General features: G+C 41.3%; 1 protein-coding gene and 1 long non-coding RNA gene across 2 annotated transcripts in view; both read left to right on the forward strand.

Annotated features, from left to right (window-relative positions):
• The window catches only part of NSUN4 (NOP2/Sun RNA methyltransferase 4), a 30,009-nt gene extending 12,927 nt beyond the window's left edge, over positions 1 to 17,082 (forward strand). The window contains exons 4-6 of the mRNA XM_007164518.2: positions 6 to 166; positions 9,270 to 9,394; positions 16,451 to 17,082. Coding sequence (XP_007164580.2) covers positions 6 to 166; positions 9,270 to 9,394; positions 16,451 to 16,727 — 563 coding nt within the window. The 3' untranslated portion in view covers positions 16,728 to 17,082. The remainder of the gene's footprint in view (positions 1 to 5; positions 167 to 9,269; positions 9,395 to 16,450) is intronic.
• On the forward strand, positions 6,482 to 9,258 carry LOC130708670 (uncharacterized). Its single transcript, XR_009008971.1, has 3 exons — positions 6,482 to 7,216; positions 7,807 to 7,865; positions 8,677 to 9,258. It is a non-coding gene; the product is annotated as an uncharacterized LOC130708670 (long non-coding RNA).
• Positions 17,083 to 20,958: the final 3,876 nt, after the last annotated feature.

The following is a 20,958-nucleotide window of genomic DNA, read 5'->3' on the forward strand; positions in this document are numbered from 1 at the left end:
CACAGGCAATCTCGCTGCCAATGATCTCTCCACTTCACGAGCAGGCAGACTACAGAAGGTCCTTCACAGCTATGTGCCTCAAGATGTCAGGGATAGGAATCGAGTTCGAGTCACATCATGGGATGGCAGGAAGTGGGGAGAACTGGAGGGGGACATCTATGACCGGGTGAGTGATTCCTGACCTGGGACATCCAGCTAGCCAAATCTGGCATCCCCATCCTGGCTCTAGGCCCTGAGGGGGTAAGATCTAGCCATATATATTTGAGGATGTACGGCTGACTGTGGACCTGGCCAACTCTCCATGGATGATTTGGTGAAAACAGCCATCTGTAGAATTGTTAATTCAGTTTAGATAACTGGCTACTATCTTCATTAGAGGCAGTTAGCAAAAAGAGTTTGAACCTGTCTGACTGGAAAAAAAATTATTAGGCTTATTTTATTTTGCAACTCACTTGGTTATACAGTAACCCTCATTAAATTAATATGAATTATCTCATTTATTTTTGAATATTAATACAGTACATGGTACAAAATGCAGAAGGCACAGCATGGTATCCAGGGAAAAGTATGTTTCCCTCTTACTCCTGTCTCACAGCCATCTACTTCCTCTCCCTATAGATGACTATTGTCTATATTTTCTACTGTATCCTCTTCAAATATTTTCTTTGTGTATATACAAATATAAATGTGTATTTTAAATCTACAAACAATAAATGCTGGAGAGGGTGTGGAGAAAAGGGAATGCTCCCACACTGTTGGTGGGACTGTAAATTGATGCAGCCACTATGGAGAACAGTATGGAGGTTCCTTAAAAAACTAAAAATAGAACTACCATATGACCCAGCAGTCCCACTGCTGGACATATACCCTGAGAAAACCATAATTCAGAAAGAGTCATGTACCATAATGTTCATTGCAGCTCTATTTACAATAGCCAGGACATGGAAGCAACCTAAGTGTCCATTGACAGATGAATGGATAAAGAAGATGTGGCACATATATACAATGGAGTATTACTCAGTCATAAAAAGAAACGAAATTGAGTTATTTGTAGTGAGGTGGATGGACCTAGAGTCTGTCATACAGAGAGAAGTAAGTCAGAAAGAGAAAAACAAATACCTTTTGCTAGAGAAAAACAAATACCGTATGCTAACACATATATCTGAAATCTGAAAATAAAAAAATGGTTCTGATGAACCTAGGGGCAAGACAGCAATAAAGACACAGCCGTAGAGAATGGACTTGAGAACACAGGAAGGGGGAAGGGTAAGCTGGGACTGAGTGAGAGAGTAGCATTGGCATATATACACCACCAAGTGTAAAATAGATAGCTAGTGGGAAGCAGCTGCATCGCACAGGGAGATCAGCTCCGTGCTTTGTGACCACATGGAGGGGTGGGATAGGGATGGTGGGAGGGAGATATAAGAGGGAGGGGATATGGGGATATATGTGTACATGTAGCTGATTCACTTTGTTATACAGCAGAAACTAACACAACATTGTAAAGCAATTATACTCCAATAAAGATGTTTTAAAAAAAAAAGGAATGATAGTATATTATGTTTACTATTCTGAACTTTGTATTTTTTTAAATGTAATAATGTGCCTTGAAGTTCAAGCTTTTGTTTTTGTTTTTGGAGTATAATTGCTGTATAACAGTTTATATGTACTTAGGATATTGACAGAGGTTACTAAATCACTCCCTATGGAGGCCAAATCAGTTTCATTTCTACTGGCAATGAATAAGAGTACTGTTTCCTCATATCCTACCACCACTGATGTTGTCCAACTTTTTGGTTTTTGCCAAACTGAAGCATCTAATTTGCATTCCCGTAATGGCTGCACCAATTTACACTCCCACCAACAGTGTAGGAGGGTTCCCTTTTCTTCACATTAGGTCTTATTTAAGATACCTTTGCCTACCCTAAGGTAATAAAGATATTCTAGTATTACCTTCTAGAAACATTTTTTTTTTTTTTTAGAAACATTTTTGTTTTACCTTTGTCACTTGGATTTACAGTCCATTTGGAACTGATTTTTATGTGTAGTGAACAAAGTTAGGATACTAAAAATGGTGTTTAGTTGACCCAGTATCAATTATTGAAAAGATTATTCATTTTCCACAGCTCTGCCTTGTCACCTTTGTCATAAATCAAGTATCCATATATATGTGGGTCTGTTTCTGGACTCGATTCTGTTCTATTGGCCTATTTATCTTGCTTTTCAAGAAACTATACTGTCTTCATTGCTGTGGCTTTATAGTAAGTCTTTAATATCTGGTATACTAAATCCTCTAACTTTATCTTTGAATTTCTCTTGGCTCTTCTTGGTTCTTTTGTATTTTCATAAATTTTGTCAATTTACACAACAAGACTTTCAGGGCTTTTGCCAGGAATTACATTGAGTCTAAAAACCATATTTGAAAGATAATTTCACTGGACATAGAATTCTATATTGGTAATTGTTTCCTTTTAGCATTTTGAAGGTCTTATTTTTTTATTTTTTTAAATATTTATTTATTTATTTGGCTGTGCTGGGTCTTAGTTGCGGCACGTGGGATCTTTGTTGTGGTGTGCAGGATCTTGAGTTGCGGCATGTGGGATCTACTTCCCTGACCAGATATCGAACCTGGGCCCCCTGCATTGGGAGCATGGAGTCTTAGCCACTGGACCACCAGGGAAGTCCCTGAAGATCTTATTTATTTTGCTATTCATTGTTTCTGTTGAGAAGTCAACTCTAAGTCTTATTAAAACTCCTTGAGGGGAATTTCCTGGCAGTCCAGTGGTTAGGACTCAGTGCTTTCACTGCTGGGGCCTGGGTTCAATCCTTGGTCAGAGAACTAAAATCCCGCAAGCCATGAGGCGTGGCCCCCCCCAAAAAAAACCACCTTTAAAGGTGGTGTGTATATCTCCTGCCGGAGGTTCATAGTGCTTCCTGAATCTGTGGTTTGATTTTCTCATCAGTTTTAGAAAATTCTCAGTCATTATCTCTTTTTTTTTTCTTTTAATAAATTTATTTATTTTATTTATTTATTTTTGGCTGTGTTGGGTCTTCGCTGCTGCGCACGGGCTTTCTCTAGTTGTGGCGAGTGGGGACTACTCTTCGTTGCAGTGTGCGGGCTTCTCGTGGTGGCTTCTCATTGAGGAGCACACACAGGCTCTAGGCGCGCGGGCTTCAGTAGTTGTGGCACGTGGGGTCAGTAGTTGTGGCTCACGGGCTCTAGAGCACAGGCTCAGTAGTTGTGGCGCATGGGCTTTGTTGCTCCGCGGCATGTGGGATCTTCCCAGACCAGGGCTCGAACCCATGTCCCCTGCATTGACAGGTGGATTCTCAACCACTGTGCCACCAGGGAAGCCCCCAGTCATTATCTCTTCATATAATTTTTTTGCTTCATTTTTTCTCATAATTTTGGGACTTTAATTACATGTATGTTAGGCTTTTTCACCATGTCCTGTATAAATTTTATATTCTTTCCTATATTTCTCTCCTTTTTTCCATCATGATTCAATCTGGATGTCATGTTTGACCTGATTCACCAGTCCTTTCTTACCTGTGTCTAATAAGCTGTTAAATACATCTGTTGAGGTCTTTTTAAAAATTGATAAATAATTGACATATATATTAATATTGTATTAGTTTTAGGTGTACAACATAATGATTTGATATATGTATATATTGTGAGATGATTATCACAATAAGTTTAGCTAATTAACATCTATCACCACACATAGTTAACAAATTTTTTCTTTTTTTTTTGGCTGCCATGCGGCACGTGGGATCTTAGTTCCCTGACCAGGGATCGAACCCGTGCCCCCTGCAATGGAAGCGCGGAGTCTTAACCACTGGACCACCAGGGAAGTCCCACAAATTTTTTTCTTATCGTGAGAACCTTTTTTTCTGGTTGCACCATGCAGCTTGTGGGATCTCAGTTCCCTGACCAGGGACTGAACCTGGGCTACAGCAGTGAAAGCTCAGAATCCTAACCAATAGGCCACCAGGGAACTTCTGAGAACTTTTAAAATCTACTCTCTTAGCAACTTTCAATATATAATACAGTATTGCTAACTATAGTCATCATGTTGTACATTATATCCCCAGGACTTATTTCTTTTATAACTGGAAGTTTGTACCTTTTAATCACCTTCACCCATTGCGCCCACCCTCTACTCCCTGCCTCAGGTAACCACTACTCTGTTCTCTGTATCTACTAGTTCTTTCTTTCTTTTACATTTTGCATATAAGTGAGATCATACAGTATTTGTCTTTCTCTGTCTGACTTATTTCACTTAGCATAATGCCCTCAAGGTCCATCCATATTGTCTCAAATGGAAGAATTTCCTTCTCTTTTATGGCTGAATAATATTCAGTTGTATATATATTCCACATTTTCTTTATCCATTCATCTGTTGATGGGCACTTAGGTTGTTTCCATGTCTTGGCTACTGTAAATAATGCTGCAGTGATCGTTGGGGTGCAGATAGCTTTTCAAAGTAGAGTTTTTGTTTTCTTCAGATAAATACCTAGAAGTAGAATTTCTGGATTATATGATAGTTCTATTTTTAATTTTTTGAGGAACCACCATACTGTTTTCCATAGTGGCTGCAGTAACTTATATTCTCACTGCAACTATTGAGTTCTTGATTTCAGTTATTATATTGTCCAGTTTTAGAATTTCCAGCTGATTATTTAAAAAAAAAATTCTAGTTCTATAGAAATTAGAAATGATAAAATTTTATGTCTTTTCATCTAACTTCTTGAACATATGCATGATTTTTTCAAACACTATGATAATTCTAATATTTGGATCTCATGGGTCAGCTTCTGTGATCTGTTTTTTCTCTTGGTTTTTGGTCATTTGGTTTTGTCTCCTGGTATTAGTAATTTTTTTGTTAGAATGCCAGACATTTTGTGTGAAAAACTGCAGGGATAATCTGAGGCTCTAGATACCTTCCTCTAGAAAGGATTTGATTTTCCTCAGGCTGACAGTTAACATCAGAGCAGATCATCTTAATTCAGCCAGAAATTAGGCTGATTCAAAGCTGGAGTTTGTGAGGGCTGTTCTTTTTCCAGTTTACCTTTATACCTAGGGTATTTAATTTCAGCACTCTAGCTCAAGGCATGAGGTGTTTCTTTACTAGGACCCTCTACTCCTTGGTGTGGACTCTGAACTCCAGTTTTTGTCCCCACAGTTCCATAAGACTGCTGAAAGTTCTGTTCATCTTCTCAACCCCTTATTTGTCACAGTAGAGCTGAATGCTTCTGGCTTACCTACCTGTACTTTTTCCTCTCTAGGATCTTAGCCCCTCAGTTCTTGGTTCTTTAGTAGATCTCTAATGATTTCAGATAGATATTTTAAATATTTTGTCAAGCATTTCTAATTGTTCCACCAGGAGCATTGGTTTACAAGCTATTCTGCTCTTACTAGAAGTGTAAAACCTGATTTTGTTTATTGTCAGCTTATGATCATTGCCTAGTTAATTATAAGAGCCCTGCTTTAATGGTTGATTTTCATTCCTCCAGAAGGGAACCTGCATTTGCTTTGCCAGGTGTTTGGGGGATCGCTCAATCCAGGACCATTTATTGCTCTACAGGGGGTTTTCTGGATCATGCAGGCATCATGAGTTCGAACCTCCTATCTGAGTGGTTACAAGTTCTCAGGGAGACTTTTTTTTCTTTTTGCCTAGAGTTAAAGCCAAAACAGACAAGTTCTCTTGTCTTCTGTTGTGTCTGATTTTTCTTTTTTTGGCTGTGCCATGTGGCATGTGGGATCTTAGTTCCCCATCCAGGGATTGAACCTGTGCCCCCTGCATTGGATGCACAGAGTCTTAACCACTGGACTGCCAGGGAAGTCCCATTGTGGCTGATTCTTTTTTCCCCCTAGTTCATACTTTGATTGAGCATGTAGCCCTTTAAGGATTTTGACTTTTCTATGGATTTCCATTCCACTTCTGTACCTCAAGTGCCCTGTTTTCTGCCCTCCAAGGCTTTGGGTTACTAGGGATTGATAAAAGATAGAAGCCACCTCCAATGGGCACATGAAAAGATGACCAACATTGCTAATTATTAGAGAAATGCAAATCAAAACTACAACGTGGGGACTTCCCTGGTGGCGCAGTGGTTAAGAATCCACCTGCCAATGCAGGGGACATGGGTTCAAGCCCTGGTCCAGGAAGATCCCACATGCCGCGGAGCAACTAAGCCTGTGCACCACAACTACTGAGCCTGTTCTCTAGAGCCCACGAGCCACAACTACTGAGCCTGTGTGCCACAACTACTGAAAGCGGTGCACCTAGAGCCCGTGCTCCGCAACAAGAGAAGCCACGGCAATGAGAAGCCCACACACCTCAATGAAGAGTAGCCCCCGCTCGCTGCAACTAGAGAAAGCCCGTGCACAGCAACGAAGACCCAACACAGCCAAAAATAAATAAATAAACAAATTAATTAAAAAAAAAAAAGAATCCGCCTGCCAATGCAGGGGACATGGGTTCAATCCCTGGTCCAGGAAGACCCCACATGCCATGGAGCAACTAATCCTGTGTGCCACAACTACTGAGCCTGTGCTCTAGAGCCTGCGAGCCACAACTACTGAGCCTGTGTGCCACAACTACTGAAGCCTGCATGCCTAGCACCCGTGCTCCACAACAAGAGAAGTCACCGCAATGAGAAGCCCGCGCACCACAACAAAGAGTAGCCCCCACTTGCCGCAACTAGAGAAAGCCCACGTGCAACAATGAAGACCCAACGCAGCCAAAAATAAAAAATAAAAAAAAATACTACAATATGGTATCACCTCAAACCAGTCAGATTGGCATTCATTAAAAAGTCTACAAATAATAAACACTGGAGAGGGTGTGGAGAAAAGAGAACCCTCTTACACGGTTGGTGGGAATGTAAATTGGTGTGGCCACTATGGAAAATGGTATGGAGGTTTCTCAAAAAACTAAAAATAGAGTTGCCATATGATGTAGCTATCCCACTCCTTGACAGATGTCCAGACAAAACTATAATTCAAAGAGATACATGCACCCCTATGTTCATAGCAGTATTATTTACAAGGGCCAAGACTTGGAAGCAATCTAAATGTCTATTGACAGATGAACGGATAAAGAAGATGCGGTACATATATACAGTGGAATACTACTCAGCCACAAAAAAGAATGAAATAATGCCTTTTGCAGAAACATGGATGGACCTAGAGATTATCGTACTAAATGAAGTAAGTCAGACAGAGACAGACAAACATCACAGATCACTTACATGTGGAATCTAAAAAAAAGATACGAACGAACTTATTTACAAAACAGAAACAGACTCACAGACATAGAAAACAAACTTATGGTTACCAAAGGGGAAGGGGGGAGGGATAAATTAGGAGTTTTAGGATTAGCAGGTACAAACTACTGTATATAAAACAGATAAACAACAAGGTCCTGGGAGTTCCCTGGTGGCCTAGTAGGAAGTGTGCTATAGGGAATATAGTTCCCTATAGCACAGGGAACTGTATTCAGTATCTTGTAATAAACTACAAAGAAAAGAATCTGAAAAATAATATATATAATATCTACGTGTAAATATATATATTTACTGAATCTCTTCGCTGTATACCAGAAACTAATACAACATTGTAAGTCAACTATACTTCAATTTAAAAAAATTAAAAAAAATAGAAGGCATCGACTTCAGCTCTGGAATCCCTCCCTGGATTTGTGCTCCTGGTTTTTCTTTGGCTTCTGAGGATTTCTCTAATTTTCTATGAGCTGTGCATTTAAAAGTATTTTAAAAATATATTTTATCTGGCCTTTTTAGATATTTTGTATCACAAGGGTTTCAAGATACCTAGTTTACTACGTTCCTGGAAACAGAAGGTATTAATTTCTTCTATCGTGTGGTTTCTAAACATCACAGTGGCCCTTCTCTGAGCATTCCTATGCCCTTCTCTGAGCATTCCTATTTAGTTAATGTCTCTTTTTCCTGTGAACGCTAGCCGCATCACATTTCTTGAGTTACGACCTGACCAGAATACAAGGTAGTCATTATTTCTCTTACTCTGTGTACACTGTATCAATTCATTCAGCCTAGGAGTACATCAGAATATTGAACACTGGGTCATTACTAATTTACTCAGAATTTCTGCTTGACTGAAAATTTACAGATCTTTTCCACAGATGATTTTACTTTTTTTTTTTTTAATAAATTTTATTTATTTTATTTTATTTATTTTTTAGCTGCATTGGGTCTTCATTGCTGCACGCGGGCTTTCTCTAGTTGGGGCAAGCGGGGACTACTCTTCATTGCGGTGCACGTGCTTCTCATTGCGGTGTCTTCTCTTGTTGTAGAGCACGTGCTCTAGGCATGTGGGCTTCAGTAGTTGTGGCTCGCAGGCTCTAGAGCACAGGCTCAGTAGTTGTGGCGCACAGGCTTAGTTGCTCTGTGGCATGTGGGATCTTCCCAGACCAAGGCTGGAATCCATGTCCCCTGCACTGGCAGGTGGATTCTTAACTACTGCACCAGTAGGGAAGTCCTGATTTTACTTTTTTGAAATGTAAATACAGGACTGTTTTTTTGGGGGGTGGGTGGGTAGGTTTTTTGTTTTTTGTTTTGGTCTTTAGTGCCCATCACAGAGTAGGCTCTTAGTAAATAAATGAATGACTTTATTTATTTATTTATTTTTGGCAGCATTGCGCAGCTTGTGGGATCTTTGTTCCCTGACCAGGCATCGAACCCAGGCCCTCAGCAGTGAAAGCGTGGAGTCCTAACCACTGGACCACTGGGGAATTCTTCAATAAATGAATGACTTTACATCTCTCACTTTAAAACTTTTACATATTGGATATGACATTGTTTTAGCATAAGATAATTTTGAATCCTGATCCTGTTATTCAATATATTAGCTATCCTTTGGGTATTATATCATCTGTAAATTGGATGTTTTCATTCAAATAGCTAGGGACAGAGTCAAGGACAGAGCCCTGAAGCACTGAAGACTTCTTTTTAGGTTGATATCAATTACTTAATTCAGTTTTTTGTATGTTGGTTTTGGTTTTTTGACCAGCCATGAGTATACTTAGATGTACTATTTTCCCACTGATTATATCACAATTGTCCACCAGGTTAAAGTGAGAAGCTTTGTCAGATACTCTGCAGTGGGGGGATGGGCCAGGGAAGCACTCTGCAGAACCCTCCAGGTCAAGGGCCTAAAACACCCCTGGCCTAAGGAAGAGGAGCCTGTAAGGAACCCTAATACTTTACCCTTTAACACTCCTGGGCAGGTGCTGGTGGATGTGCCCTGTACAACAGACCGCCACTCCCTTCATGAGGAGGAGAACAACATCTTTCAGCGTTCAAGGAAGAAGGAGCGGCAGATGTTGCCTGTGTTGCAGGTGCAGCTTCTTGCGTGAGTAATAGATTTACACAAACTCAGGACTTCGGGCCAGAGTGCTGTGGGGGGGGGGTCTGCTTACCTGGGGGGCTTGGGGGCTAGAAGCTGTTGCCAAGACCATTACCCGTAGAAGGGTCTTCTGGCTGGGAATCTGCCTGGAGGAGACAGTCATCACTGGATGGTCTTTCTCTGGGACATAAGGACTCTATGTGGAGATTGGTTCAAGATCGCGTAGTAGAAGGACGTGCGCTCACTCCCTCTTGCGAGAGCACTGGAATCACAGCTAACTGATGAACAGTCATCAACAGGAAGGCACTGGAACTCAACAAAAGAGATACCCCACATCCAAAGACAAAGGAGAAGCCACAATGAGATGGTAGGAGGGGCTCAATCACAATAAAATCAAATCCCATAACCGCTGGGTGGGTGACTCACAAACTGGAGTGAACAGACTCCACTCTTGGAGGCACACACAAATTAGTGTGCACATCAGGACCCAGGGGGAAGGAGCAGTGACCCCATAGGAGACTGAATCAGACCTACCTGCTAGTGTTGGAAGGTCTCCTGCAGAAGCGGCAGGGACAAGGACACTGGCGGCAGAAGTTCTGGGACGTACTCCTTGGCATGAGCCCTCCCGGAGTCCACCATTAGCCCCACCAAAGAGTCTCTAGGCTCCAGTGCTGGGTCACCTCAGGCCAAACAACCAACAGGGAGGGAGCTCAGCCCCACCATCAGCAGACAAGCCGATTAAAGTTTTACTGAGCTCTGCCCACCAGAGCAACACCCAGCTCTACCCACCACCAATCCTTCCCATCAGAAAGCTTGCACAAGCCTCTTAGATAGCGTCATCCACCAGAGGGCAGACAGCAGAAGCAAGAAGAACTACAGTCCTGCAGCCTGCAGAACGAAAACCACATTCACAGAAACATAGACAAAATGAAAAGGTAGAGGACTACATACCAGATGAAGGAACAAGATAAAATCCCAAAAAAACAACTAAATGAAGTGGAGATAAGCAACCTTCCAGAAAAAGAATTCAGAATAATGATAGTGAAGATGATCCAGGACCTCAGAAAAAGAATGGAGGCAAAGATTGAGAAGATGCAAAAAATGTTTAACAAAGACCTAGAAGAATTAAAGAACAAACAAACAGAGGTGAACAATACAATAACTGAAATGAAAAATAACACTAGAAGGAATCAATAGCAGAATAATTGAGGCAGAAGAACAGATAAGTGATCTGGAAGACAGAATGGTGGAATTCACTGCCGCAGACCATGATAAAGAAAAAAGAATGAAAAGAAATGAAGACAGCCTAAGAGACCTCTGGGACAACATTAAACGCACCAACATTCGCATTATAGGGGTCCCAGAAGGAGAAGAGAGAGACAAAGGACCCGAGAAAATATTTGAAGAGACTATAGTTGAAAAATTCCCTAACATGGGAAAGGAAATAGCCACCCAAGTGCAGGTAGCGCAGAGAGTCCCAGGCAGGATAAACCCAAGGAGAAACATGCCGAGATACATAATAAACTGACAAATGTTAAAGACAAAGAAAAATTATTGAAAGCAACAAGGGAAAAATGACAAATAACATACAAGGGAACTCCCATAAGGTTAACAGCTGATTTCTCAGCAGAAACTCTACAAGCCAGAAGGGAGTGGCATGATATATTTAAAGTGATGAAAGGGAAGAACTTAAAACCAAGATTACTCTACCCAACAAGGATCTCATTCAGGTTCGATGGAGAAATCAAACGCTTTACAGACAAGCAAAAGCTAAGAGAATTCAGCACCACCAAACCAGCTCTACAACAAATGCTAAAGAAACTTCTCTAAGTGGGAGATACAGGAGAAGAAAAGGACCTACTAGAACAAACCCGGAATAATAAAGAAAATGGTAATAGGAACATACATATTGATAATTACCTTAAATGTGAATGGATTAAATGCTCCAACCAAAAGACACAGGCTCACTGAATGGATACAAAGACAAGACCCACATATATTCTGTCTACAAGAGACCCACTTCAGACCTAGGGACACATACAGATTGAAAGTGAGAGGATGGAAAAAGATATTCCATGCAAATGGAAATCAAAAGAAAGCTGGGGGACTTCTCTGGTGGCGCAGTGGTTAAGAAGCCACCTGTCAATGCAGGGGACATGGGTTCGAGCCCTGGTCCAGGAAGATCCCACATGCCAGTTGCAGAGCAACTAAGCCCGTGCACCACAACTACTGAGGCTGTATCCTAGAGCCCGTGAACCACAACGATTGAGCCTGTGTGCCAGAACTACTGAAGCCCGTGCGCCTAGAGCCTGTGCTCCGCAGCAAGAGAAGCCACTTCCATGAGAAGCGTGTGCACCGCGATGAAGAGTAGCCCCCACTCGCCACAACAAAAGAAAGCCCGTGCACAGCAACGAAGACCCAACACAGCCAAAAATAAATAAATAAATAAAATAAATTTATTAAAAAAAGAAAGTTGGAGTAGCAGTACTCATATCAGATAAAATGACTTTAAAATAAAGAATGTTATAAGAGACAAGGAAGGCCACTACATAATGATCAAGGGATCAATCCAAGAAGATGATATAACAATTATAAATGTATATGCACCCAACCTAGGTAGAAGCACCTCAATACATAAGGCAAATGCTAACAGCTATAAAAGAGGAAATCAACAGTAACACAATAATAGTGGGGGACTTTAACACCTCACTTACACCAATGGACAGATCATCCAGACAGAAAACTAATAAGGAAACACAAGCTTTAAATGACACAGTAGACCAGATAGATTTAATTGATATTTATAGGACACTCCATCCGTAAACAGCAGATTACACTTTCTTCTCAAGTGCACATGGAACATTCTCCATGATAGATGACATCTTGGGTCACAAATCAAGCCTTGGTAAATTTAAGAAAATTGAATCAAGCATCTTTTCCAACCACAACGCTATGAGATTAGAAATCAATTACAGAGAAAAAAACCGTAAAAAACACAAACACATGGAGGCTAAACAATATGTTACTAAATAACCAAGAGATCACTGAAGAAATCAAAGAAGAAATAAAAAAATACCTAGAGACAAATGACAACGAAAACATGACGATCCAGACCTCTGGGATGCAGCAAAAGCAGTTCTAAGAGGGAAGTTTATAGCAGCACAATCCTACCTCAAGAAACAAGAAAAGTCTCAAATAAACAATCTAACCTTACACCTAAAGGAACTAGAGAAAGAAAAACAAACAAAACCCAAAGTTAGTAGAAGGTAAGAAATCATAAAGATCAGAGCAGAAATAAATGAAATAGAAACAAAGAAAACAATAGCAAAGATCAATAAAACTAAAAGCTGGTTCTTTGAGAAGATAAACAAAATTGATAAACCTGTAGCCAGACTCATCAAGAAAAAGAGGGAGAGGACTCAAATCAATAAAATTAGAAATGAAAAAGGAGAAGTTGCAATGGACACTGCAGAAATACAAAGCATCCTAAGAGACTACTACAAGCAACTCTATGCCAATAAAATGGACAACCTGGAAGAAATGGACAAATTCTTAGAAAGGTATAACCTTCCAAGACTGAACCAGGAAGAAATAGAAAACATGAACAGACCAATCACAAGTAATGAAATTGAAACTGTGATTAAAAATCCTCCAACAGGGACTTCCCTGGTGGAGCAGTGGTTAAGAATCTGCCTGCCAATGCAGGGGACACGAGTTCGAGCCCTGGTCTGGGAAGATCCCACATGCTGCGGAGCAACTAAGCCCGTGTGCCACAACGACTGAGCCTGCGCTCTAGAGCCCACGAGCCACAACTACTGAGCCTGTGTGTCACAGCTACTGAAGCCTGTGCGCCTAAAGCCTGTGCTCTGCACCAAGAGAAGCCACCATAATGAGAAGCCTGCGCACGGCAATGAAGAGTAGCCCCCGCTTGCCGCAACTAGAGAAAGCCCACGCACAGCAACGAAGACCCAACGCAGCCAAAAAAATAAATAAAATAAATTAATTTAAAAAAGAAACAAACGAACAGAAGTCCAGGACCAGATGGCTTCACAGGTGAATTGTATCAAACATTTAGAGACGAGCTAATGCCCATCCTTCTCAAACTCTTCCAAAAAATTGCAGAGGAAGGAACACTCCCAGACTCATTCTACGAGGCCACCATCACCCTGATACCAAAACCAGACAAAGATACTACAAAAAAAGAAAATTACAGACCAATATCACTGATGAATATAGATGCAAAAATCCTCAACAAAATACTAGCAAACAGAATCCAATGACACATTAAAAGGATCATACACCATGATCAAGTGGGATTTATCCCAGGGATGCAAAGATTCTTCAGTATATGCAAATCGATCAATGTGATACACCATATTAACAAATTGAAGAAGAAAAACCATATGATTATCTCAGTAGATGCAGGTAAAGCTTTTGACAAAATTCAACACCCATTTATGATAAAAACTCTCCAGAAAGTGGGCATAGAGGGAACCTACCTCAACATAATAAAGGCCATATACCACAAACCCACAGCAAACATCATTCTCAATGGTGAAAAACTGAAAGCATTTCCTCTAAGATCAGGAACAAGACAAGGATGTCCACTCTCACCACTATTATTCAACATAGTTTTGGAAGTCCTAGCCACAGCAGTCAGAGAAGAAAAAGAAATAAGGGAATACAAATTGGAAAAGAAGAAGTAAAACTGTCACTGTTTGCAGATGACATGATACTATACATAGATCATCCTAAAGATGCCACCAGAAAACTACTAGAGCTAATCAATGAATTTGGTAAAGTTGCAGGATGCAAAATTAATGCACAGAAATCTCTTGCATCCCTATACACTAACATCAAAAGATCAGAAGGAGAAAGTAAGGAAACAATCCCATTCACCATTGCAACAAAAAGAATAAAATACCTAGGAATAAACCTACCTAAGGAGGTAAAAGACCTGTACTCAGAAAACTATAAGACACTGATGAAAGAAACCAAAGATGACACAAGGAGAAATATACCATGTTATTGGATTGGAAGAATCAATATTGTGAAAATGACTATACTACCCAAAGCAATCTGCAGATTCAATGCAATCCCTATCAAATTACCAATGGCATTTTTTACAGAACTAGAACAAAAGAATCTTAAAATTTGTATGGAGACACAAAAGACCCTGAATAGCCAAAGCAATCTTTTTTCTTGAGGGAAAAAAGCGGAGCTGGAGGAATCAGACTCCCTGACTCCAGACTATACTACAAAGCTACAGTAATCAAGAGAATATGGTGCTGGCACAAAAACAGAAATATAGATCAATGGAATAGGATAGAAAGCCCAGAGATAAACCCACGCATCTATGGTCAGCTAATCTATGACAAAGGAGGCAAGGATATACAATGGAGAAAAGACAGTGTCTTCAATAAGTGGTGCTGGGAAAACTGGACAGCTACATGTAAAAGAATGAAATTAGAACACTTTCTAACACCATACACAAAAATAAACTCAAAATGAATTAAAGACTTAAGTGTAAGGCCAGACACTATAAAACTCTTAGAGGGAAACATAGGAACACTCTTTGACATAAATCACAGCAACATCTTTTTTGACCCACCTCCTAGCGTAATGAAAATAAAACCAAAAATAAACAAATGGGACCTAATGAAACTTAAAAGCTTTTGCACAGCAAAGGAAACTATAAACAAGACAAAAAGACAACCCACAGAATTGGAGAAAATATTTGTGAATGAATCAACAAAGGATTAATCTCCAAAATATATAAACAGCTCATGCAGTTCAATATTAAAAAAACAACCCAATCAAAAAATGGGCAGAAGACCTAAATAGACATTTCTTCAAAGAAGACATACAGATGGCTAAGAGACACATGAAAAGCTGCTCCACATCACTAATTATTAGAGAAATGCAAGTCAAAACTACAGTGAGGTATCACCTTACACTGGTCAGAATGGGCATCGTCAGAAAATCTACAAACAGCAAATGCTGGAGAGGGTGTGGAGAAAAGGGAACCCTCTTGCACTGTTGGTGGGAATGTAAACTGATACAGCCAATATGGAGATCAGTATGGACGTTCATTAAAAAACTAAAAATAGAATTACCATATGACCCAACAATCCCACTGCTGGGCATATACCCAGAGAAAACCATAATTCAAAAAGACACATGCACCCCAGTGTTCATTGCAGCACTATTTACAATAGCCAGGTCATGGAAGCAACCTAAATGCTGACAGATGAGTGGATAAAGATGTGATACATATATACAATGGAGTATTAGCCATAAAAAGGATCGAAATTGGGTCATTTGTAGAGACATAGATGGACCTAGAGACTGTCATACAGAGTGAAGTAAGTCAGAAAGAGAAAAACAATATATGTGTATATTAACTCATATGTGTGGAATCTAGAAAAATGGTACAGGTGAACTGGTTTGCAAGGCAGAAATAGAAACACAGATGTAGAGAACAAATGTACGGACACCAAGTGGGGAAAGCGACGGGGAGGGTGGTGGTGGTGATACGATGAATTAGGAGACTGGGATTGACATATATACACTAATATGTATAAAACAGATAACTAATAAGAACCTTCTGTATAAAAAATAAATAAATAAAATTTAAAAAAAAGAAAAGACTGTGTGGTAGGACATGCATAGCAGGATGGGCTGCACAGATTCACTTTTACCTCTATGCTAGTCCCCATGTCAGTGAGTAGCACAGTTTTGAAAAATAGTTACTGAGGTTAAGCCTCTGTAGAGCTGGGGTAAGGACTCAGTCCATATCCAGCATCAGGGTTTGGTTTACAACCAGAGTCAAATATCAGGGGACCATTTCAAGAGGACTTTTGGAGGAGAGCCCATGGAGTAAGGTTGGGTTGCTCTCAGCTTTGAGAACAACTTTCAGGTGGTGTCAGTGTGGAAGGCACTTCAGAGGCTAACACAGCTACCCATCCCACAATACACTCCCCTATCCTTCCAGCTTCTTCTGATGTGCTTCTACTTCTGGGAAGCTTACTAGTCACTGCTACTCTCTCTTTCTGGTTACAGGGCTGGACTCCTTGCTACCAAACCAGGAGGCCACGTTGTCTATTCCACCTGCTCACTCTCACACTTACAGAATGAGTATGTGGTGCAAGGCACCATCGAGCTCCTGGCCAATCAATATGGCGTCAAGGTTCATGTGGAAGACCTGACTCACTTCCGAAAGCTTTTCATGGACACATTTTCTTTCTTCCCATCCTGCCAGGTTGGGGAGCTGGTAATCCCAAACCTCATGGCCAATTTTGGGCCTATGTACTTTTGCAAAATGTGTAGAATGACGTAGCATCACCCTGTTCCTGAAGTCCTGTTGTAGGAAGACAAAGGGTGTACTCTTGTGAAGACCAGTGGCAGAGGTGCACTCTGGCCTATCTCCATCCCATTCAAGTCTTTCTATAGACAGTTTTCAGCAGTAGGAAGTAAGAGTTTTTCTGTCCTGCTGTCCAATTGTGGAGCATCAGCACGTTTCTAACTCACTTATTACACTCCACTTCCAACCCCTACTCCCCATCTCTGAGCCTGTGCTAAAGGTTCCTGCCCCATTAGGGGCTTAGGAGGAGGAACCTGTGAGCAGGGCCACTCTTTAAGCTGTAAACTTGGGAAGAAGCATTTAGCCAATAAAATTGTTGAAGCTCCATGGAGCTGGGACTGTAGTTGGGGGGCCTCACGTCACTCCAAGTAGTGTTAGTTCCTTTTGTACCCAGGTACCCAAAGCGCAGGACCTCAGCCTGGTTACAGAGCCCATCTCACACTTGAGGTGAGAGTTCTGCATGATAAGTCTTGAGCGGCCGAAGGGCTTAAACAAGCCTACCAAGTTTCTCCATATGTCCCATGATCTAATTTAAGAAACAAGTAACTAAAATGTTAAGCCACTGCATAATAATCTGCTTACTTACTTTGAGAAAGCTCTCTTGAGCTGCGTAATTCCAGCCATTCCTCCTGCTGTCAACAGCACTGCTTTCCAAATGTGGCTGGGAAGAGGTCTAGTGGCTCCAGTGGCTCCTGTGCTCTAGAGCCTGTGAGCCACAACTACTGAGCCCACATGCCACAACTACTGAAGCCCATGTGCCTAGAGCCCATGCTCTGCAACAAGAGAAGCCACCGCAATGAGAAGCCCACGCACCGCAATGAAGAGTGGCCCCCACTTGCTGCAACTAGAAAAAGCCCATGCGAAGCAGCAAAGACCCAATGCAGCCAAAAATAAATAAATTTTAAAAAACTAAAAAAAAAAAATTAAAAAAAAAAAGAATGTTCATAGCAGCCCTGGTCACAAAAGCAAACCCAAATGCCTATGAGAGTGGACAAATAAAATGGAATATTCACACAATGGAATATTATACAGGTGTCAAAACAAATGAGCTACAATAACACATAACAATATGAATGATTCTTAGCAAAAATATATTAAGTGAAAAGTTTAGTCCCAAAGATTAAATGTAGCATGATGCCCTTTAGAAATAAAACTTTATTCTTTTTTGTTATTATTTACATACGATATAATGTATCAATTTTAAATGTACCATTTAAATGAATTTTGATAATTCATTATAATAGTATAGCCATCATCACCATCAAAATATAGAAAATTCCATCTTCTAAAAAGTTTCCTTGTGCTCCTTTGCACTTAATCCCCTTCTCCCACTCCTGGTCCCAGGTAATCACTAATCTGCTTTCTGTCACTATAGTTTTGCCTATTCTAGAATTTCACATTATGGAAGAGAGAGTTGATTTACAGCTGGATTGCAAAGGCTGTGTCTTTATCTGGATGTCTGTTTTTTCACTCTTGGCCGAGGTAAGGGCATTGGTATTTCTAATGTGCTATTTAAATCTGAAGCTCCCCTGGTGACTCCCAAGGTCACTTTATTTACTGACGGTTTACAGCTGGCCTAACTGGTTACATGTGTGTGGCTTGACTACATGCCCAGAGTAGCATAAAAAAGATCTGAGCTCTCCCACAGCCAAGATACCCCGCACAGATCATGGAGATTCAATCCAAAGATAGAGTACTTTGCTTCACATCCTTGCTAATACTTGGTATTATAAATTTTAAACTTCACATCCTGTCCCAATGCATTATGGCTTTGCCACTTCCTTCACCAAGACACAGTGTCTCTTTCCTCACCCCTTGAATCTGGGCTGACTGTATGATTTGCTTTGACCATTTAAATTTGGTGGAATGAATGTTGTGTAAGTTCTAAGCTTAGGCCTCAAGAGGCCTTGCAGCTTTCACTCTCACCTTGGAACTTTTCTACTGCCATGTGAAGAAGCCCAGGCTAGCAGCTGGAGACATGTGACGGACACCAAGCTAAGACCTTCTAACCTCAATTAAGTGGTTAAATGACCCAAACTGCATGAGTGACTCCAGTCAAGACCAGCTTAGCTTGCTGATTCCCAGAATCATGAGTAAATAAAATGGTTGTTTTTAAACCACTAAGCTTTGGGGGTGGTTTGTTACACAGCAACAAATAATTGACACGTGTGGAAAACCCAAATCTGACTGTCATTTACCTGCTTACTATCCTTTGTTCTCTCTGCATTGCCTGCAGGATCAAGTCCAAACTCTGCCCTGGCCCCTGGTTGTTGATTCTATCTCTGCTATCCCCCAATGCTCCCTTCTCTCACAAGTTCTTTGTGTATCCCAAGCATAACCTGTCCCCTGGTGCCTCTGTATCATGACGCATTGTCTTCTCTGTCTAAATGCCCTTTTCTTTCTGTTCTTGCTAGCCCAGATTTCCACCCCCTCCAGGAGGCTTTCTCTGATTTTCTAAAGCAGACTGAGTTGTTCCCTTTTCTGTGCTTCCCCAGCCCTCTGTATATATTATGAATATAACACTTCCCTTGTGTGCTTTCTCTCCTCACCCCATCCCCAAACTGAGAATTATTCGGGGCAGGAAGCTAGTATCTTGCATCTCTAACCCCCCAGCACCAATATGTTTGGTACATAAAAGGCATGAGTACAGACTGAGTATCTCATATGTGCTAGGCCTCATCCAAGATACTAGAGAGAGGGGTGATCAGAATGCACAAGGTCTTTGTTCTCAAGGGATGTACAATCTAGTGGGAAAGATAGATAAGAAATTACAGATGAATTACAACTAAATTACAAGTGAGCAAAGTACTGAGAGAAGTGTACACTGCGTATACCTGGGAGACCTAAAGTAGCCTGGAGGAAGACGTGTTCAAACAGACCTGGGGATGAGGAGTTAGATTAGTGAGGCACAGGAGGAGGTTGTGTGTGTGTGAGGGCTGTCCTCCAGCAGAGATAACAGGCTGTGTGACTGAAGCTCCTGAGGCTGGAGAGATATATTCCGGGACCTGAAAGAGGTCTAGTATGTTGCAACGCAGAGAGAAGGGGACGCTTGTGAAATATGAGGTCAGAGAACAGGCGGAAGCCAACTGCACCAGGGCTGACAGGCTCTGAAGGAGTGAGTACTTGGAGTAACTGGAAGCCATTGCAGGAGTTTTAAGCTGGAAAGTGACCTGATCAGATTTCCATGGGCCTCCCACTGGGAGTATGGTTATCAATAGTATTTGCTGAATGAGGAAGTTAAATAACTGATTCAACAGAAAATGCTTCTGAAGGTCAGTCCAATACTTAAGCTTCCTCAGCCCTCCCCTCTCTGAGTAAAGGGAGCTGCTGAATTCCCTGCTGTTCAGACTGAAGTTTGAGGTGACCCACTAGGAGGCACACTGGCAAAGTCAGGTGTACCTGGGAGAGTGACCAGGATGGAGAGGAAACTGAAAGTTCCATCCTGGGAAGAAGAACTGGGAGCATTAAGCCAGGAGACAGCTGTTCTCTTGCTCTCTATACATCCCCGGCTCGACCAGTGCCTGCTTCACCTGCACCCTACTCATCTGACTGACCTTCCTACATGCTTGCCCCAGGCTCCAGCTAATGATTGTTCTAACTTTAGCCACCGTGATAGCTTATCATAGGGGTAGTGAGAGGTGTGCCCTTCTGCTAGTTTCCCTGGTAACCAATAAGCCAACCTAACATCAATTCCCCCTATAACTGGTAACCTACACCTACCCCTGGGAGTGAAGACTGCCACCAAGTCCGGCCCCACCAAGTCCAGCCCCGCTGCAGAGGGGTGTTGCTCCAGGACCTTGCACAGACATGTAAGCTCCCTCTATCCATTAAACCGCTGATGTCTCTGTTGCTGAAAAAGAGAGAGAGAGAGTGAGAGAGAGAAAGAGAATGAGAGAGAGAGAGAATGAGAGATGCCTGCATCTAAATAGGACTGTTCTGAGGCAGGGGGTGCAGGTGTGTTTTGAGTGGCTCCAGGGTCAGTAGGGCTGGGGTCAGTAGAAGAAAGTTGTAGTGAGCCAGATTGCAGATCAATAGAAAACCTTTAAACTAGTGCTTTCTGGACTGTGGTTCACAACCATAATTCATTCGTGGTCATGGAATCAATTTTTTGCGTATGGTAGGCATTAGGATTTTTCAGAGATAGCTAGTTACTCCTCTTCCTGAAGGAAAGGTTACTCCTCTTCCTCAGAAGGGTTGCCTTCCCCAC

This window comes from Balaenoptera acutorostrata, chromosome 1 (assembly GCF_949987535.1).
Source record: "Balaenoptera acutorostrata chromosome 1, mBalAcu1.1, whole genome shotgun sequence".
In the NCBI taxonomy this organism is placed as follows: domain Eukaryota; kingdom Metazoa; phylum Chordata; class Mammalia; order Artiodactyla; family Balaenopteridae; genus Balaenoptera; species Balaenoptera acutorostrata.